Source organism: Cyprinodon variegatus, unplaced genomic scaffold (assembly GCF_000732505.1).
Source record: "Cyprinodon variegatus isolate N-32 unplaced genomic scaffold, C_variegatus-1.0 Scaffold36, whole genome shotgun sequence".
In the NCBI taxonomy this organism is placed as follows: Eukaryota; Metazoa; Chordata; class Actinopteri; order Cyprinodontiformes; family Cyprinodontidae; genus Cyprinodon; species Cyprinodon variegatus.
In genome coordinates this window covers 1,793,237-1,810,914 of record NW_015150489.1, presented here as the reverse complement: position 1 = coordinate 1,810,914, position 17,678 = coordinate 1,793,237, and the positions used below count along the sequence as shown (strand labels likewise).

Below are 17,678 nucleotides of genomic sequence, written 5' to 3'. Positions count from 1 at the left end.
ATACATTTTGTGGGGCAGTATTTGCAGAAGAACAAATAAATATGTTGCCTTCTAATGTGAACCAGTGTTTGCTAACTGTATTTTTGGAAATAACTTAAAATAGTATAACTGTATGTATAGTTCTGTATTTCTGCATTTAAGGACTGCAACTCTAGAGGGAGACATTCAATATTTGGTCTTGCAGTGCTGCTGCTGCTGCTGTATTACATAACCAGTTTAAACTAAATAAAGCTCCTGTGTTGGTGGTTTATTTGCAAAATTAGAGAAAAGATGTATCCAATTAAGTCATCCTTTGCGGTGTGCACTGTTGAAATCACCAACAGTGTGTTGCTTCTCTTAAAAAAAAAAAAAAAGATTAAGTAATGTCCCCAAAACTAACGTAATAAGCTTGAAAGACAAAATGGTTTCTGTAAATTCTGCTGGAGAACAGGAAAAACATGTTTTTGTGGTTTTAAATTATTCTTAAAAACAAACATTTAGGAAACACCAAGAGTTCAGGCATATAAGCTATGATAATGCATACTAACTCTTGTGAAAAAAAAGAAAACCTTGAAGTCAGCATCACTTTCAGGAATTTCCCAGTCATTTTTCATCATTTTTATCCATGGTAAACCAGTTACAACCATGTTAAGTAATTTAATCAATCCATTGATTAAAGGAAATCTGAAATAGACCCAAAGGATATTAAACTGTTTGCATTATTTCCACTTCCAGTTTGATTACTGCCATGACGGTCTGTGTTTCAGCCGTTATAAGCTTCATTGATACTTAAGAAGATTAGATCATGCTCGTTTGAGTCTTTTATTCTCCTAAGATGACCAATCAAAGTATGGATGACAAACACATTGGTTATCTGAGTTTGAGTTGATCACATCAGAAGATTTTGGTACTACAAAGTTGTAATGTTTAAAAAACTTAGTTTAGTGTCACGTGAAATTAAGAAACATGGAAGTTTCATTGATCAATGTCTAATCTGGCCTTTTATTTCTATAAAACAAAACATATTAACCAGTAAAATGATCTTGCTTCAATCAATGTATTGACTGTATAAATACAAATATGTAGCTGAGAAACAAGTTAGGACTATGTGAGCCTACCTTTTGGTTGAAATTACTTAGGAGAGGTGTCTTTTTAAAGCTTTCTCTCCAACATCCCACTGAGAATATTTTGCTCTACAACTCACTTTTTGCAGCAATATACCAAGAAGTAGGTTGCCATCAAGTCCAGGAGTTACTTTTTTTTTTTTTTTTAGCCAATTCTTGGTAGATTTACTTGCATTAACTTTATTTTGTTCACCTTCTCAGAATTGTATTAAACTCCCCTTATGTAGAGCAGAATTATACAGTAAAGTCCGTATTGTTGAGCTGGCCAGGTCCAGTTTTAGCAAAGCATTGCGAGACCATGACACTTCCTCCTCCATACCTCAAGGTTAATCTGCAGGAATTGTTATTTGTTTTTATGGCATACAGATTTTCAGTTTTGGTGTACAATCAATGCAGGCCTGCAGTCATCCTTCCAAAGAACAATTTTCAAAGGCAAATTTAAGTCTAGCCTTTATGTTTTTTGTTGAAATTAAAATCTTCTCATGTCTGCAAATGATTTATATGCCGACCTCTTTTTAGACTTCTTACAAAGAAATAGCTTAAATGTAAACAGCTTGTTTAATCTCCCCACAGTATTACCTGCTCACAAGGCCAGAAGAACATAATACTTCATACCTGAGCAAACGATTAAATATGGGGGTGTCATAACTCATTAACAATCATACATTTTATTGTGCTATTGTAGCATTGGACGGTATGAATTTCTCAGTGTTGAGAAAGAATTCAATGCAATTTTTTAAGTTTTTTTTTTTTTTTTTTACATTTGAAGGCATTTATTGATATAGGCCGGCAACCAAAGTGCTGACTCTAATGTTGTTTGGATTACATTCAGTTTAATTAATGCTTTTTAATTTCCTAAAGTATTGTTTTAAAAAACTTAAACTTGCCTCATAAAACACTCTTTGTGTTTTCATCACAATTTTGTATCATGATTCAAAAGGTTAAACGGTGATGTGAGCTTTAATCCATATTCTTAAAGAAACTAAGATAAGCAAATGTGTTAAAAAGAGTCTTGCGGTTCCAGAACCAGTATTTCCCAATTTATCCCTAATGAATACTAAAGTTGTCAGCAATTGCCCAATAATTCCTTAAACAACAGCCTCACATGTTTGATAAGATTAAGGATTGAAAAGCTACTCCCTGCATCAATTGGGGTTAAACATTTTGCAGCCAGCTGGTAATATCCTCTGTACTTTTCCAGTAGGAGGAACTCAAGCTTTTGGTTATTTTTTTCCACCACGGGGAACAAAAGTATTTGTGTTTTTAAAATTGTTTTTAATCTGAGATTAATTTATGCAACAAACAAAATGTCTGATAAATAGCATCAGTTTTAGCAAGGCTTATTTTATCTGTTAACAGATGATGTCTGTAGCAGGCTGTGTAATCATTAACATGTGCTTTAACACCAGATGTTACTGGTCTGATACAGAGGATCATAGTGCACACAGTGAGTGGTGTAAATGACTGACTGCCTCCATATGACATAATATAAGAGTGCACGTATTCAGCCAGTTTACACATTAAGGCTCAAGCTTTATGCCTGGTTTGTAAGGACATATTTTTAGGTCTGCGTAAAAGCTTGAAAAGTTAAAGGCTCTTAAAGTTATGTAACATATTTTAAAAGTTTTGAAAGAAAAAACACAAGAAAGAGAATAAACTAATAAACCATTTAATACATTCTGAATACGTACAATTATTTAAAATAATAGATTGAAGTCAGCCACATGGTATTTTTGTAATGGTTCTACCTTTCTGAAAAAGGACTGAGATCGTGTTCTACCCTTGAGTAAAGTTTTCCTGATATCATGCTGTAAATCATGAGTGCCGAAGCACACCGTCCGCATTCTAAATAATCAACAAAAAATATTTATTAACATTTCAGCAATTAGAAACTTGTTATATCAGTTAAATTGCTTAATGCATGCAGGATTTTCTCAAGCTCATCTTTTGGGATGAGCTTCAAGTGTTGCCTCCCTGCTATCTTCCTAGTCTATATTTTAGCCCCCAGCATAAATTTTCTCAGACTTAGATAAACACTCTTGCCTAAATCTGTAGTTTGTCATAGTTTGGGCTTAACTTTATGTGCTTGAGTGTGTTTTTATAAACTTGTAAAGAATTATATAATTCACTTTTGCTTGTTTGTTTCAACCTTTGTAACATATTGTGTGGCATCCAGTGCAACAATAATAAATTAGTATATGACTCTTTTTTTCTATCAATTTAAAATATATGAAGAGGGTTTTATAATATATTATTTATTCTTTTTTTGGCTTTAAAATTTTTTTTTGAACATCTTTCTAACTGCTCTACAGCACCCCCATGTGGATGCCTACACTTATTTTTGTCACAGCTTTGGTTCTCAACAATTTATATTTTCTTTGTTTGAATACGAGTTCCATCTGTAAAAGCAAAATAAGGTAAAGCAAACACTGGGAGACAAAATTAACAAAATTCCCCAAGAAAAAAAATGTCTATATGGGCACACCAATTAAAAAAACAAACTGGTGTTGATACGAGTTGTGGTTCCAGATGGAAGTAGAAACTTCTCAACTGATCTTTCATACAGAGAATTTCTCTTAGCATGAAGAATGTCACCTTTTTATTACAGTATAATAAAATGTGCATATTTGAAAGATGCCTTCTTAATATGGCTGATATCACCTGTAAAACAGCAGTGGCTCACACTTTAGGGTTCCTCATTCTCCTGCAGTACATACAGTACAGTATGCTAAGATGAAATCAGGTTGGTGTTTGAACACTCAAAAAAACATGTTAAGGGGATCTGTGTTTTGCCTATCAGTATGGGAGTTGATTCTTGAACTGCAGAAACAAATTTGTTTGCAATGCAACAACCTCTTTAAATCCCCTGCTATTTCTGAAGTATATGGTTTCTTGTTAAATGGCATTCTATGGGGAATGTGTTGGTTTTCAAATGAACTTCATGACTGAATATGAATGAAGCTGCTGTGATGGTTGCGTCTACGTGGAAGGATAGGATTTTGGTCATCTAATATCAATTCCAAACTAAAATCACTGAAAGGTTTCCCAAAGCCGTTAGCATATAGCTGATACAGATGTAAGTACGTTGATATTAGATGATTAATGTAGATTATTAGAGGATTTATGGGAGAATCTGGGCAGGAGTTAAGACTAGCCTCAGGGTTAGGGTTTAAGTCTCACTTGGTGTGAAATGCAGAATTGAAGCTTTTTTCTGTTAGTCTTTGAAAAGTAGACAGTAGGTTTATTAATATAAAACAGGGTATTATGGTTAGGTTATGGTTAGGTCTTTCTCTGCAGTTAATGTATTTTAGGTTTGTGTGTTTTATCTCAAAGTGAGAATCGGAGGGAAAGATTAATGTTTGTCTTGAGCAAATTATGGTTCTACACAGATTTGATGGTGAATATTAGGCAGAGGCTGAATTAAGTGTGAGTAGTGAGAAATGGTCTACAATGCAGCATTCATCTGATTACCAGATTTGAGACGTGAATATCTACACCATAATACAGAGAAGGAGTCAAATGTTTTCTCTGGAAATTCGCCAGAGATAAAGTAAGGAATTCAGTAAGGACAGGCTGAGAGTAGTAGCCTGGTCACCCAGACTGACCTATGCTGTATACATGGCATATCAGTCTGGACAAAAGCAGGCAAAGCCTGATTTCAAGGACAGGACTAACAGAGTAAGCAAAACAAGTTTCAAACTAATCAGATAACTATAGATACGCCTTTTCTACTTTTTTTTTTTTTTTAAGAAACGCTCTCACAGTAGCTAGTTTTTGAAAACATTTGTCGGCTCATACAGGAAATCAAAATAGGGTATTAACAAAACATTGCTGTTTATAGCAAATGCTATAAAATGCTTTTTCATTATTAGCCTTCCTTCCAGATGCTGTGATAGGTCAAGTCTGTACAATATTAGACCAGAGAGTCTGAGCCTTATCAGGCTGGCCAGGCTAAAGAGTAATAGTAACACACTAAATTGGTGCATAGTTATCCTAATCAGATTGTTTTTGATTAAGAAAAATGTATTCTTTTAAATTAAAAGGCTTTTTTATGTATGTGTCATGTTCTTTTTAAGGGATCTGACCCACATGCAGGAAACCACTCAGAGAACCAGAGAAAAGGTTTAGCAGGTTTATTGAAAGCACGATGAGTTGGATCCAGAGTTTCTCAGAACGCTGGTGAACCGGAACTGGAAGTGAGAAGGGAAGTTTAGTGTTTAGTTCAGGTTCAGTGGGAAACTTGAGGGACGACTTGCAAAAACAGAGACTGAAACGGGACTCACGTTTCCAAGGAAAAGGTGTCCTTACCGGAATCCAGTCGGTATGGGTTATTCCAGAACTTGGTTGGCTCGTTGGAGGGCGGACAGGGTTTACTCGGGTTTGGTTGGTTCAGAGGAGCGATGGAGCTGACTGCCACTTCAATTTCCTGAAGTACTTGAACGGTTCGTGTGGAAATTTGTCCCCTGCTCTGTGTGAAGCTCAAACAATCCTTTCAGGGGGAGAAGGTCCAAACATCCAGTTTGCATCCCCTGCTCAGTATGAAGCTCAAATGATCCTTCCAGGGGGAGAGGGCCAAAACATCCAGTTTGCAGGATGACTACCTGCCGAGAGGCAAAGACAAAAACAATAAGGTTAGGGCTCAGGAAGACAAAGACTCAGTTAGACTCTGCTAAACTCAGCTTGGCTAGATTACCCAAAACTTGCAAACACTCTGGCGTCGAGGTAGTGGCAGTCAGCAGGTTAAGAGTCCTCAGATAATGAGGCAACCATCCGCAGGTGTGTGGAAGGGCCTACGAGAACATGGCGCCACCTGGTAGTGGAAGGAGAAAACGCAAAAACACAACCCACACAAACTGGATTCCTAACAGTATGTCTAAATGGATTTGTATGTTTTTTGTCACCTGGGAAAGGCTAAGGTTTTACCAACGGAAGCAAATTAACTCCTCCAATGGAAATAATGAGATAAAACACAATTCAATTAATTTCTGTTTATTTAGACAGTATGCAGTCAATTACATTACCACAATGTAATGATGTAGTAATTCATCATACAGAAGCAAGCATGAATACAGTGACAGTGGAAAGGAAACTACACCCTTTAACAGGAAGAGGCCTCCAGCAGAACCAGGGACAAAGTGAACAGCCATCTGCCTCAACTTACAGGGGGGGGTTAGAAGTCAGAGCATGCACACCAAAACACAAAGCAACACCAATCAGAGAATACTTTCTATAATAGAAAAGTGAAAAGGTAAAGGTGGTAGCTCCTTTAATGGCTTCAACTGGGTGATAAAGAAAACTCACAGGTTCAGAGCGAATTTTAAGGTCTGAAATATTTATGAAAAATAATATCTCTAAATTACTGGATGCAACAGTTTGATAAGCAAACATCAAACACAACATCTGCAGAAAACTGTTTTTGTAGTTATCAAAGGTCAGCCTGTCCAAGGAAAATATAAAGTTCAATCCACCCTTAGCTTAAACAAAGATGTTTATTACCAGGCTTAGCCAGCCAATTAGATAAACCCCACTACAGTTTCTTCACATTAAAATAGCAGCATACATGTGTTTTTTTTTTAGTCTTTTTCTTTTCATCTACAATTTTACATTAACTGGACATAAGACAACATTTAGATTTTGAATGATAATTAAATAAGTTTTGCAAAGGCTGAAAAGTTCTGTTTATTTAGCTTTTTTCTCTTAAATGACTGAGTTGGCTCTCATAAGGCAGAGTACTGAATTTGGTTTACATGGTATAATCATTTTAAATACTCAGTTTGAGAACACAAAATTTCCGCAAAAATGCATTTGACGAAAATAAATCAAATGCATTTAACTAATGTAAATTTGCATCAAACCTCGTTTAAATACAATTTACAGAAGAGTCTAATCTATGTCTTCTTCTTTGGGAATGTTTTCCTGGAAACCTGTAAATTCAATAACACTGTGCCTCTTCTTATCTTAAGGCTACAGTTTTTCTTTGTCTAATGATTACAAAACGCAAGCAGTCAAAATACCAATTTGCCTTTGTAATGTTAATGTTTCTCTTTGTTGATTGCAACAAACTCTGGGAGTCCTCCTGTTCTGTTGCTCTTTAGAAAACCAGTAGGCTCAAAGGTAAATGATAGGCTTGATGAACTTCCTTCTGTCTTTTCCTCGCTGTCTTTATATGAACTCTGTACCAGCTGAGTGAATAGCCCAGAGGGAGGATAGTATCTTCTGTTTTTCTGTCAGTCATTAAAAACGGCAAGGCTAAATTTTAAAGTGTTCTCATAAATCATAACCAGCTTGAAAGATAACCCTACATATATGGTGAAATCTGTCACTTTCTGATATGAACAAAAAGTTATGTATTAAAACCAATTTTTAGAATACATAACACACAGTCTGGGGGATTAAATACTTATTAAGATAAAATCAAGGGCTAAATTCCTGTAAATGTGAAGAAAATATGGATATTATGAGTGAAATTAAAATAATCAGGTAGCATTTACCTGTTAAACTGATCTTTTTTTGTTCACCTTAAAATAAACAAAGCCTCCAAGCTAAATATTGCACAATACAGTAAAGCAAATGCCATAAGTTCAAAAGATGTTTTTCACAGTAACAATAAATTGATTTTACAATGCTTCCATGATGATGTAACAGTGAATTACAATAGGCTATGATTGGCTACTTATGAACAACTGTATGTTTGTGAGGTGGGTTAATAATTGGAAGATTTACAGTGATGGGTTAGAGTTTGGCAGATGTCTGTTCAGAAAGAAGTAAAAATCACACTCCTTCAAAGAGGAGGGAGGGATTGATTTTTTTTTTTCTGAAACACAACTAAAGCTTCAGAAAATCCTCAATCTGAGCTCTTTCATTCCTGATTCCTTACTGTAATCATGCTCTCAGAGCCCTCTGCAGCAAACAAAGTTGCTGATTATGAAGCGGACACTTCCTTCCTTGGAGAATGGGGACGTTTCCAGCAGCGCGTGTTTTTCCTCCTGTGCCTGAGCGTCATCCCTAATGGATTGACTGGTCTCTCCATCGTTTTTTGGGCGGACACGCCGGCGCACCGCTGCATGCTGCCTGCGCACCTGAACCTCAGCGCTGCGTGGAGAAACAGCAGCATCCCGCTGGAGGAGGATGCGAGCCGCGGCGGGGATCTGGTGCCCAGCAAGTGCTTCAGATACAAATTGGAGCATTTGCTGAACTATTCAGAAACAGGTTTGCTACCTGGAGTGGACGTTAATCTGTCTAATGTGCCGAAAGAAGGCTGCTTGGACGGATGGGAGTTTGACCACAGCGTGTATACATCTACTATTGTGACTGAGGTTGGTTTAACTTAAAACCTTCTGGTTAACATTATCCCCTTATCCATTTGATAAGGTCATGTATGAAGTATTAAAACCATTTTTGTTATGGTTAAAAAAAAAGATAAATTCAAAAACTAACAAAAGTAAAAATGCTTTGGGTACCTTATATGGAGGGCAAGGAGTGTCAAAAATCAATAATTAAATAACTTAATAATAAAACTGTCAAAAAAATTTTTGAAAATGGAAATAAGATGTTATTAGTATATTTATTTAATACATATACAATACTTATTAAATAAATATTGTAAGTTGAAATTATGCTATCTAATTATTTAGAAAATTTCGGATTTAATTTTATTTAGCAAATATAAATTCCTGATTTAATAAATGAATTCATAATCCTGCACCGAAGCACAGATGACATAATATAAACTGTCACACATCCATCAAAAACAAAGAGGCAGGACTAGAAACCCTGATGTGATTGGCTGCTTCTCACATCCATCAAAGCCAAAGAGGCGGGACCAAGGCTGTTTGCGTAGATGGGTAGCCCGGTCAGCAAGGATCTGAGGAAGAGCGGCTGCAGCGCCCACCGCTCAGAATGCTTTTTCATTTTCGAGTTATGGACAGTACTTTACTGGCAGACCACGAAAACGAAAAAGCAATGTCCGCTGTGTGTTCTCTTTGATTATGGCATAAAATGTGCAGTCTTAAAGAAGAAAATGAAAATACAAATTGGATGATTGATTACTAATTTAATTTATGAGTCAAATATTGCAGCCACATTCTTAAAATGAAAAAGTATTTCTGGAAATGCTTTTTCATTTTCACATTTTACATTTCAAATTGAATTTTGGTATGTATTTGCTGGGGTACATTTTGAAAAATAAATCTCAAGTGTATTTTTGTTTCTCATTTTAATTAAGTAAAAGGATGAGCAGTGTTAAAGAAGAAAATGAAAATGCAAACAGGATTATTGGTTACTAACTTAATTTATGAGTCAAACAATGCAGCCACATTGTTAAAATGAAAATGCTTTTTCATTTGAAATATGGTAACAATTTGCTTCCATACTTAGCAAGACAAGAAAACTTCCTTCTGGTTTTCTCTTACTCTACAGTCATGAGGAAAGTCCTGGCATTTTGAATTTGATGCATTTGTGACCATAAACATTATATACATACAGTAGACACCTCTTGGGTGGGGTCTGCCTATGCTGCGAATGAGTCACAGTGTCCGCCATGTTCAATGTGGTAAATCTGCTGTTATACACTTAATCAGAGAGACTTTAATCTCAGAATATACTTTATATTTGTAATATTTTTATTTTTGTAATATAGTTTATATTCGTATCCCTTTGTCTTCATTCTCCTGACTTTATTCTCAAAAAGAATAAAAATAATTAAAACAATCTAACCTGGCCCCATTACTCCAGGAATGAAATAGTTCTGCAAACTGTGACTGCTCTGACGTTTTTTCTCCTTAATTCTCATAAGATGATGTTTTTCTCATAATATTACCAATTTTGTCTTTTTTTTTTTTTTTTACTTTATTGTCCAAGGACTTTTTTTTCTCATATTAGATGGGTGGGCTTTGGTTTAGGATTAATTAAATTATGAAATAATTATAATCACTTCTTTAGATAAAAAAGTCCATATATTTAATAAAATATTTATTCAATATATTAGGCATTTATTCCTAGTGTAAATAAATTAAAGTTACATTTGTATAATTATTTGATAAGCTATTTATTTATTGTGTTTAGAGTTGAATTATGAAATTTTGTTTTGTACAGCTCTAAACATTGTGAGAGAAAAAACATGGTGCAAAAAATGCATTGATAATGTCATTTTAATGCAGAGTCTGACATGATTTCGAGTTTTTTCAACATTCAGCTGTCTGATGGAGGTGGGGAAGAAGTTGTTTTGGAATCTGGTGGACCTGCATTGAATGCTGTGAAGCATCTTCCCAGACGGCGGCAGGGACAACAGTCCATGGTGGGAGTGTGAGGGATCATTGATAGTGTTACGGGCCCGGGACATGCAGCACTGGGATGAAATGTATTTTATGGAGGGAAGAGGAGCCACGAGGACCTTCTCTGCAGTTCTACCTACTCCTCTCACCTTCTTCCAGTCTGAGGTGCTGCAGCCTCCACACCACACAGTGAGACAGCTGGTCAGAACGCTCTCTTTGGTGCATCTGTAGGATGTGGTGAGGATGGGTGGGGGCAGGTGGGCTCTCCTCATCCTCCGCAGGAAGTACATGCGCTTTTGTGCCCTTTTGATCAGTGAGGTGGTGTTTATAGTCCAGGTGAGGTTGTGTGTGATGTGCACCCCCAGGAATTTGGTGCTGCTAATCATCTCTACAACTGAGCTGTTGAGAAGCAGTCAAGCGTGGTTGGGCTGGTGATGATCTCCATGATTTTCTCCACATTCAGGATCAGGCTGTTGTCTCTGCACCAGTCCACCAGCTGCTCCACCTGTTACTGCCGTCTCTGATGGGGCCCACCAATGTAGTGTTGTCTGCAAACTTGACGATGTGATTGGTGGTGAACCTGGGGATGCAGTCATATGTCATCAGGATGAACAGCAGGGGGCTCAGGATGCAGCCCTGAAGGGAGCATGTGCTTAGGGTGATGACATCAGAGGTGTTCTGTCCAACCCAGACTGACCTAGGTCTGTTGGTGAGGAAGTCCATTGGCCAATTGCACAGGGGTATATTGAAGTTCAGCAGTTTGCCCATCAGATGCTGTGGGATGAAAGCTGAACTGAAGTCCAGGAACAGTATCCGTACATGGGTACGTTTTTCTAGGTGTGCTAGGCTCAAGTGGAGATGGCGATCTGGAACAGATCGAATGCTGGGTGGAAGACTGGAGACGATGTGTTCTTTAACCAGCCTTTTGAAGCATTTCATCGTGATAGGAGTCAGTGCGACAGGCCGGTAGTCGTTGAGTGCGGGGACCTGAGGCCTTTTTGGAGCATACTTGCACTGTAGATTGGTCTTGTGAGGTGTTAAAAATGTCTGTGAGGACACGAGTCAGTATTGTGGCATTTTTCACATATAGTATTTGTCTGTGATGCTCCATTCTTTTACATTTATTGATAATCATGCTTGAATTTTGGTGTTTGCTTTTAAATTGTGTTTTACTTTCTGCATTTTCTTTTCTTTTTTACGCAGTGGAACCTGGTGTGTGATGACAGCTGGAAGACTCCACTGACATCTTCTATCTTCTTCTGTGGTGTTCTCACTGGCTCCTCCATTTCAGGACAGCTCTCTGACAGGTTGTGGACTTGATTTTCTTAGTTTTTGAGAGAGAGGGCTACATGATCTGATTCCTGAAGTCCTTTGAAAATAACTTACTAGATATTTAAATGGTCAAAATTTGATTCTGCTGTTTAGACGTTTTACGAAAATCAAATTCAGGAAAAGCCTGATCAGTGCATTCGTGAGATTACCATCAAGCTAAAATAATTATATTATGTGCACGTTTACTCAACCTTTAGGACCCGGCTGTCTGTCTAAGATAGACAAGACAAGATGTCCTGCTGTTAATCAATCACTAGGGTATTCAATCAGGGAACATCTAGGTCAAATTTCTGCTTGCATGACAGATCTATTAGGATGGCAGGAAGATAAGAGTGGACCTCAGTAAGTCTGCATCAACCATTTTGTAGACGACTATAGTTGAATTTTGAATAAAATTCCAAAACACAATTGTACCAATCAGGAAAATGAGAGTTCAGTCTGTAAGGTTTTGGTGTAAAATGAACAAAAGCAAAAAAAGCGTCTTGTAAAGAAACTGCCTATGAAGCTGTTAAGAGTGTCATTGATGAGTTATGCACAGACGTGAACCTGTACAACACTCAGAGAGGAAGAAGAAGTAACTACAAAAGCAATATAAAATTGAAATAAAACTGTTTTGTTGCAGGAAGGACTGCTGCAATTTATAAATAAAAATTACATTATTAGAAAATAAGCTAAGGTGAAAATACTAAAGCTACATCTCAGGACAGCAGCAAGCTTCTTGCCAAATTAGTAATAGTTACAAAGCATCTTAAAAGTATAGTGGAGGATTTTTGCAAATTTTTGAAAGTACCCGCCATCTCCACTTAAAAAAAAAAAGCACATGCACAACCCTGTACCCTCTCCCGAAAGGGAACACCTATTAAACGAAGGCGATAGCATGCAGGAGCCCATTTCACCCTCTGTTTAAAAGTTGCTCTTTGCATTGGTCATTCAGACTTACTTTCCAAGAGAAGATTTGCAATTTTATCACTATTTTAGACTCACCACCGGTAAGTGAAAATGCGGACAAGCACGTAGGATTGCCTTACATAAACATATCACCAGAATGACTGGCAATTAGGAGGACGACCTATTTTGATGATGCACCAGGAAAAGAACATCCCCCACTATATCTTTAAAGACAACAGCTGTCATGTTTTATATCTCAGTCCCATAAAGTATTTGGTCTTAGCTGAAAGGTGTGTGAGCAAATTAAACAGACATGAGTCATTGCCAGCTGATGTAAAGGACCAAAATTCTAAAAAACTATTATAAAATCAATGCCTCAGGATGCATTGATTGTGAGACCCAAGTAATAAAGTTGAAAAGCCAATTCTGTTCTTAAAAACAAGGAAATTGTTTGTTTTTTTGTGCTTCATTTTATATAAAATAGACCTCCTTGATCTCTTTTGCAGAAGTGAAAAAATAAAGATAAAAATGTCTACTTTCTATGTTTATAGATTAAGATAGGTAAGAGTTTTGCGTATTAATTTATTTCTAAACTGATATATTTTCCTTTTAGTGACAGTGCCGAGGCAAGTGACAGTAGACAAATTATGACTTATGTCTTTGTTCCTCTACTACAGAATGATTCAAAATGTATAACTGTAGCAGACCGTTTCACTTTTGTTACCTTTCCATTTATTGCAAACTGTTTACTTCATTTCTTGTGTGTTTTTTTGTTTTTGTCAATTTCAGGTTTGGGAGAAAGATAGCGCTGTTTGGTACCTTAGCCCTGCAGGGAGTATCCAGATTCATTCAAATTTTCTCTCCAAACTGGACCGTTTTCTGTGTTTTGTATTTTATTGTGGGGATGGGTCAAATTTCAAGTTACATGGTTGCATTTGTTTTAGGTAAATCAGTTCATATGTTTTTTAAATTATTCATTATGATATGAACCCAGTGTGACATAATCTTGTTTTCATGACCTTGCTTTCAGGAGTGGAGATACTAAGCTTTCGTGCGCGAACAATTTTCTCCACGGCTGGAACAAACCTGTTTTTTTGTTTGGGCTACATGCTTCTGCCGTTGCTTGCATTCTATGTCAGAGACTGGAGGACGCTAATTCTTGTATTGACCCTACCAAGTTGCCTATGTTTGCCTCTCTGGTGGTAGGTAGGTGTATGTTGACTTGTCTGTGTCCATCTTTTCGAAAGCTATCAGAAAGCATTATGCTGAATGAATATGGATCCTACACTTTAGACCTCTATTTGAAATGGTTTTTGGTCGCCAGTCTGTCAGAGGGCAACACAGAGACCCACTAAGACATACAACCATGCACACACTCACACCTAAAGACAATTTGAGAAGCCAATTAACCTGTTTTTGGACTGTGGGAGGAAGGTGGAGTACCCAGAGAGAACCCTTGCACAGGGAGAAAATTCAAACTCCATCAAACTACAGGAATTGAACCCGGACCCTTCTTGCTGCAAGGCAACTGTGCTACCCACTACACCTACTTGGATTTAAACACAAGTTATGAAATAAAAACAATCCCAATTTTTCCACCACCAAAAATCCACCATTTTTCTCAGACTCACATGTAATTCAGCTGCATTTTGCATTTTATTGACATACAAATCTGAAGATGAATGTTAGAGTACATGAATTCAGTATTTGGTATTTAGCCCACATGTTTTTCACAGTTAGCTTACTCCAGAGAAAATGTCAATTGTAACAGCAGGAAACCTCCAACAGAATCAACCTATGCAAGCTAGGTTCTGCCACGACTGACAGGGGATTTAGGTAATAAAGAGGCTCTGGACTACAAATATCTTATATGTTAGAGAAGGTAACAGTAAACAAGTTCCATAGGTAGCTCTGTCAAGAAAAACAAAAACATAAGCTTTAAGCTGGTTTCTAGTTCAAATAGATGAAAGAGAGCACATACCATAGCCAATAGCTACTAGTGGGAGAGAAACAAGCCTAAAATCTAAAAAACACGGCCTAGCTGTGTTAACTAAAAATGAAGTTAACAGTAGCTTCCCAGGTGTTAAGACTTAAGTAATTCCTAGGTTCTTATGCTTTAGCAGTATTGTTTAGGTTAGTTTTCTAAATGGAGGTTTAACTGAAAAAAGGGATCATGAGTTGAATTATACTTTAAGAAATGCTGCAATGGGGGTTTTGGGTTATTCTCAGCTTTTCTAGATCTGGTTTTGGTTTAAACTTGGAAAGAAATGCCATTCTTGCTAATTAGACATAAACTACAGCTTTGTTGACATAGAATGATAAATATTGTGTGTTATTTCGTACACAGATTGAATAAAATCAATTAATGCTTTTCCAAAATAATTTTCATCCATCTTTGTTGTTGCTTCTCCCCCTGTCAACTTCAATATGTAATGTGGTAGGTTTATCCCAGAGTCTCCTCGATGGTTGCTCTCCCAGGGAAGAATAGAAGAAGCTGAGGCCATCATAAGAAATGCAGCTGAAATGAACAACATTGAGCCTCCAGCTGTCATCTTTTGCCCTTTACAGGTAAAAATATCCAAACGGGTTGAGTTAATTTGGTAGACTAAAATAGTTAGCACATTTTCCAATAACCCAAATATTTTGTAAAGGCAAATATGTCTGTCTTTGTCAGAATTTCTTGTTTTCAAACAGTTGCTGATGGCTTTGATTGGTTAAAGCTGGGCATAAACTGTATGATATTTTCAGTCGTTGTACAAAGCTACAGCTCAGGCTATACTACTAAACCGCACTGTTTAAAGTTTAAAGCTCATGTATGTTCTTACACTGCACGGCCTGATGCTCTGATGTGATCCACTTGCTCACAGTGCATGTCCAAACACCACACATCGGACTCAGCGCTGAGAGATGGTGCTGGTCGGACTCGTCAGTTTGGAAGAATAACTCTTCGTTTGCACATTTGCAGTGAGCGAGGTTCTGATAAATTGGTTCATAGCTGTCCTTCAACAGCAGGATTTGCCCACAAGCACCTCACGAGGGCCGATACTTGATTTCCTTCCGACCTTATGATTCCTGATCAGCAGGTGGGTGTAAGAGGCTAATCGCCCCTCGTTACCCCCTGTATACTACATGACGTAATGATGCACAATGACGCTTAAACTTGGCTCGATTCAAAAATTCCTGCATGACTGAACAATCGTCACGAAAAGGGAAAAAAAAATCGTACAGTGTATGCCTGGCTTAAGGTGGAGAGAAAGAGTCCTTTTTAAACAATAAGTGATACATTGTGGTATCATATATTAAACTCAGTTGACTGATCTCACACATTAATACATATTACTGTTGATGTTCATTGTACTTTTAATTTTTTTTGTTGAAGCCTAATTACAAACAGTAGAATATCCCCCTCTTTCCTCAAATTTGATTCCTCACAAAAGTTGCATAAATTTTAAAACAAATTGATCATACTCAAGTGTAGAATTCTACACACAAATTTGGAGGGCTGATGCCCAGACAGTTGTTGCACTGATGTGCTACGCTACAACGGTTTAATATACCAAGCTGTGCATTTGAGCACAATGTCACTACCTGATCCGTTTCGGAAGCACAATCTGTCCTGCGCATGCACAATCAATATACATCCTGGTGTCCATAAATAATGTAATTATGGTACTAAAATTACTTATTTCTATCCTTAACGCTCTAAAGAATGCTACACGTCTTTAAATTTTTTTTTATGACTTTTGTGAGACAATTTTTATGTTTTTTACATTTTCTTCGTTAAACTGCTTCTCTTACATCATTGTTCATACTCAGACCAGTCTGTTAATATATGATTAAACCGTGTTTATCTGCATTTTTGTTTTTTTCTTTCTTTAGATTATGCACTCTATACCATAATTTTAACATGAAAGGAAAACATAAAACTCAAAAAGACTTTATTTATGTTTAAATCCAAAGCTGAAAAAGCTCCTGGAAGTAGCATAGGATCCCATTTCCGGTGCAGATCAGGCAGAGACGAGTGATGAAACACAAAAGATTTTAAGGCATTTATTTTCTCAGGAAATACAGTATTAACCTTTAACACATGATATTTTAGTACGCTAACTATTTTTGGGGAGGGAAAAATGTCATTTAGGTCTTTTTAATGAGGGCGTATTTCTGGATACGCATGCGCAAATGAGTTGATGGCGCATGCGCAGGATTGATAGTGCTTCTGGGACGGATCAGACACCATTTACAGAGCTAATCCAAGCAGGAAGTCAGGAGGAAGTCCTTTGTCACACCCCCTTCTGACAGGTGGGCCAAGGTAACCTGGAGAAAAAAAACTCCTCGACACCCAACTAACTCATCATGCTTGCTGCCATCCATTCCAAATGTAGGAAATCTAGGAGTTTATCACAAAAAAATACTGTATAGGAAACTGACAGGCTTGATTAGGAAAGCAAAAATCTCAGGAAATACCGTAAGCAGTGTGCAATACATGTTCTTGGCGTGTCTTGCAGTTGCTCTTGGAAAGCCAGGTTAATAATGTGTAACACTTAGCTTTAGTTTTAAAGATAAATCTAGGTCTGATACCATTAAATTTGTTTGGGAAAAGTGGGGACATTTAGCAGAACTCTATTACATCTAGTGCCCAATCTGTCTTTCAAAGTTTGGCTTCCGCTAATCACAGCAACAAATTAAATATCTGTAGATGCTGAGAGAAACCACAAGAACTTTTATTTTGCACACTTGTTCCTTTTTGAAAGAAGAAACCATGGATTGGTTTAAACAGACGTGATAGATGAAGTACAGCACATCCTCCTGCAGTGCCATGTTTGTTGTAGGGTGCGTTCGGATTCATGGGCTGCGTCCTCCAAATGCCAGATTGGTAGGCCGATTATGTCATAGCGTGACGCCAAGGCCTGGTCGGACTCCAACAGTCCTTGTTATGTGACCTACAAATGCGTCATTCCTTTTGCCCAAAAGGATACATCACCGGGTCAGGTGTATCCTACGTAACCTTGGTTATTCCAGGATTCATTGCGAGAACAAGCAAGCCAGCTGTTCCGTGCTCAGAGGAAAAAGGTACTTGGTCAAA

At 37.2% G+C, this 17,678-nt stretch overlaps 1 protein-coding gene across 2 annotated transcripts in view; it reads left to right on the top strand.

The window, feature by feature from the left end:
- Positions 1-7,951: 7,951 nt before the first annotated feature.
- The window catches only part of LOC107104656 (solute carrier family 22 member 5-like), a 20,113-nt gene continuing 10,386 nt past the window's right edge, over positions 7,952-17,678 (top strand). For both annotated transcript variants that reach the window (XM_015404716.1, XM_015404707.1), the window contains exons 1-5: positions 7,952-8,419; positions 11,579-11,682; positions 13,385-13,539; positions 13,626-13,797; positions 15,037-15,163. In XM_015404716.1, coding sequence (XP_015260202.1) covers positions 7,988-8,419; positions 11,579-11,682; positions 13,385-13,539; positions 13,626-13,797; positions 15,037-15,163 — 990 coding nt within the window. In that variant the 5' untranslated portion in view covers positions 7,952-7,987. The remainder of the gene's footprint in view (positions 8,420-11,578; positions 11,683-13,384; positions 13,540-13,625; positions 13,798-15,036; positions 15,164-17,678) is intronic.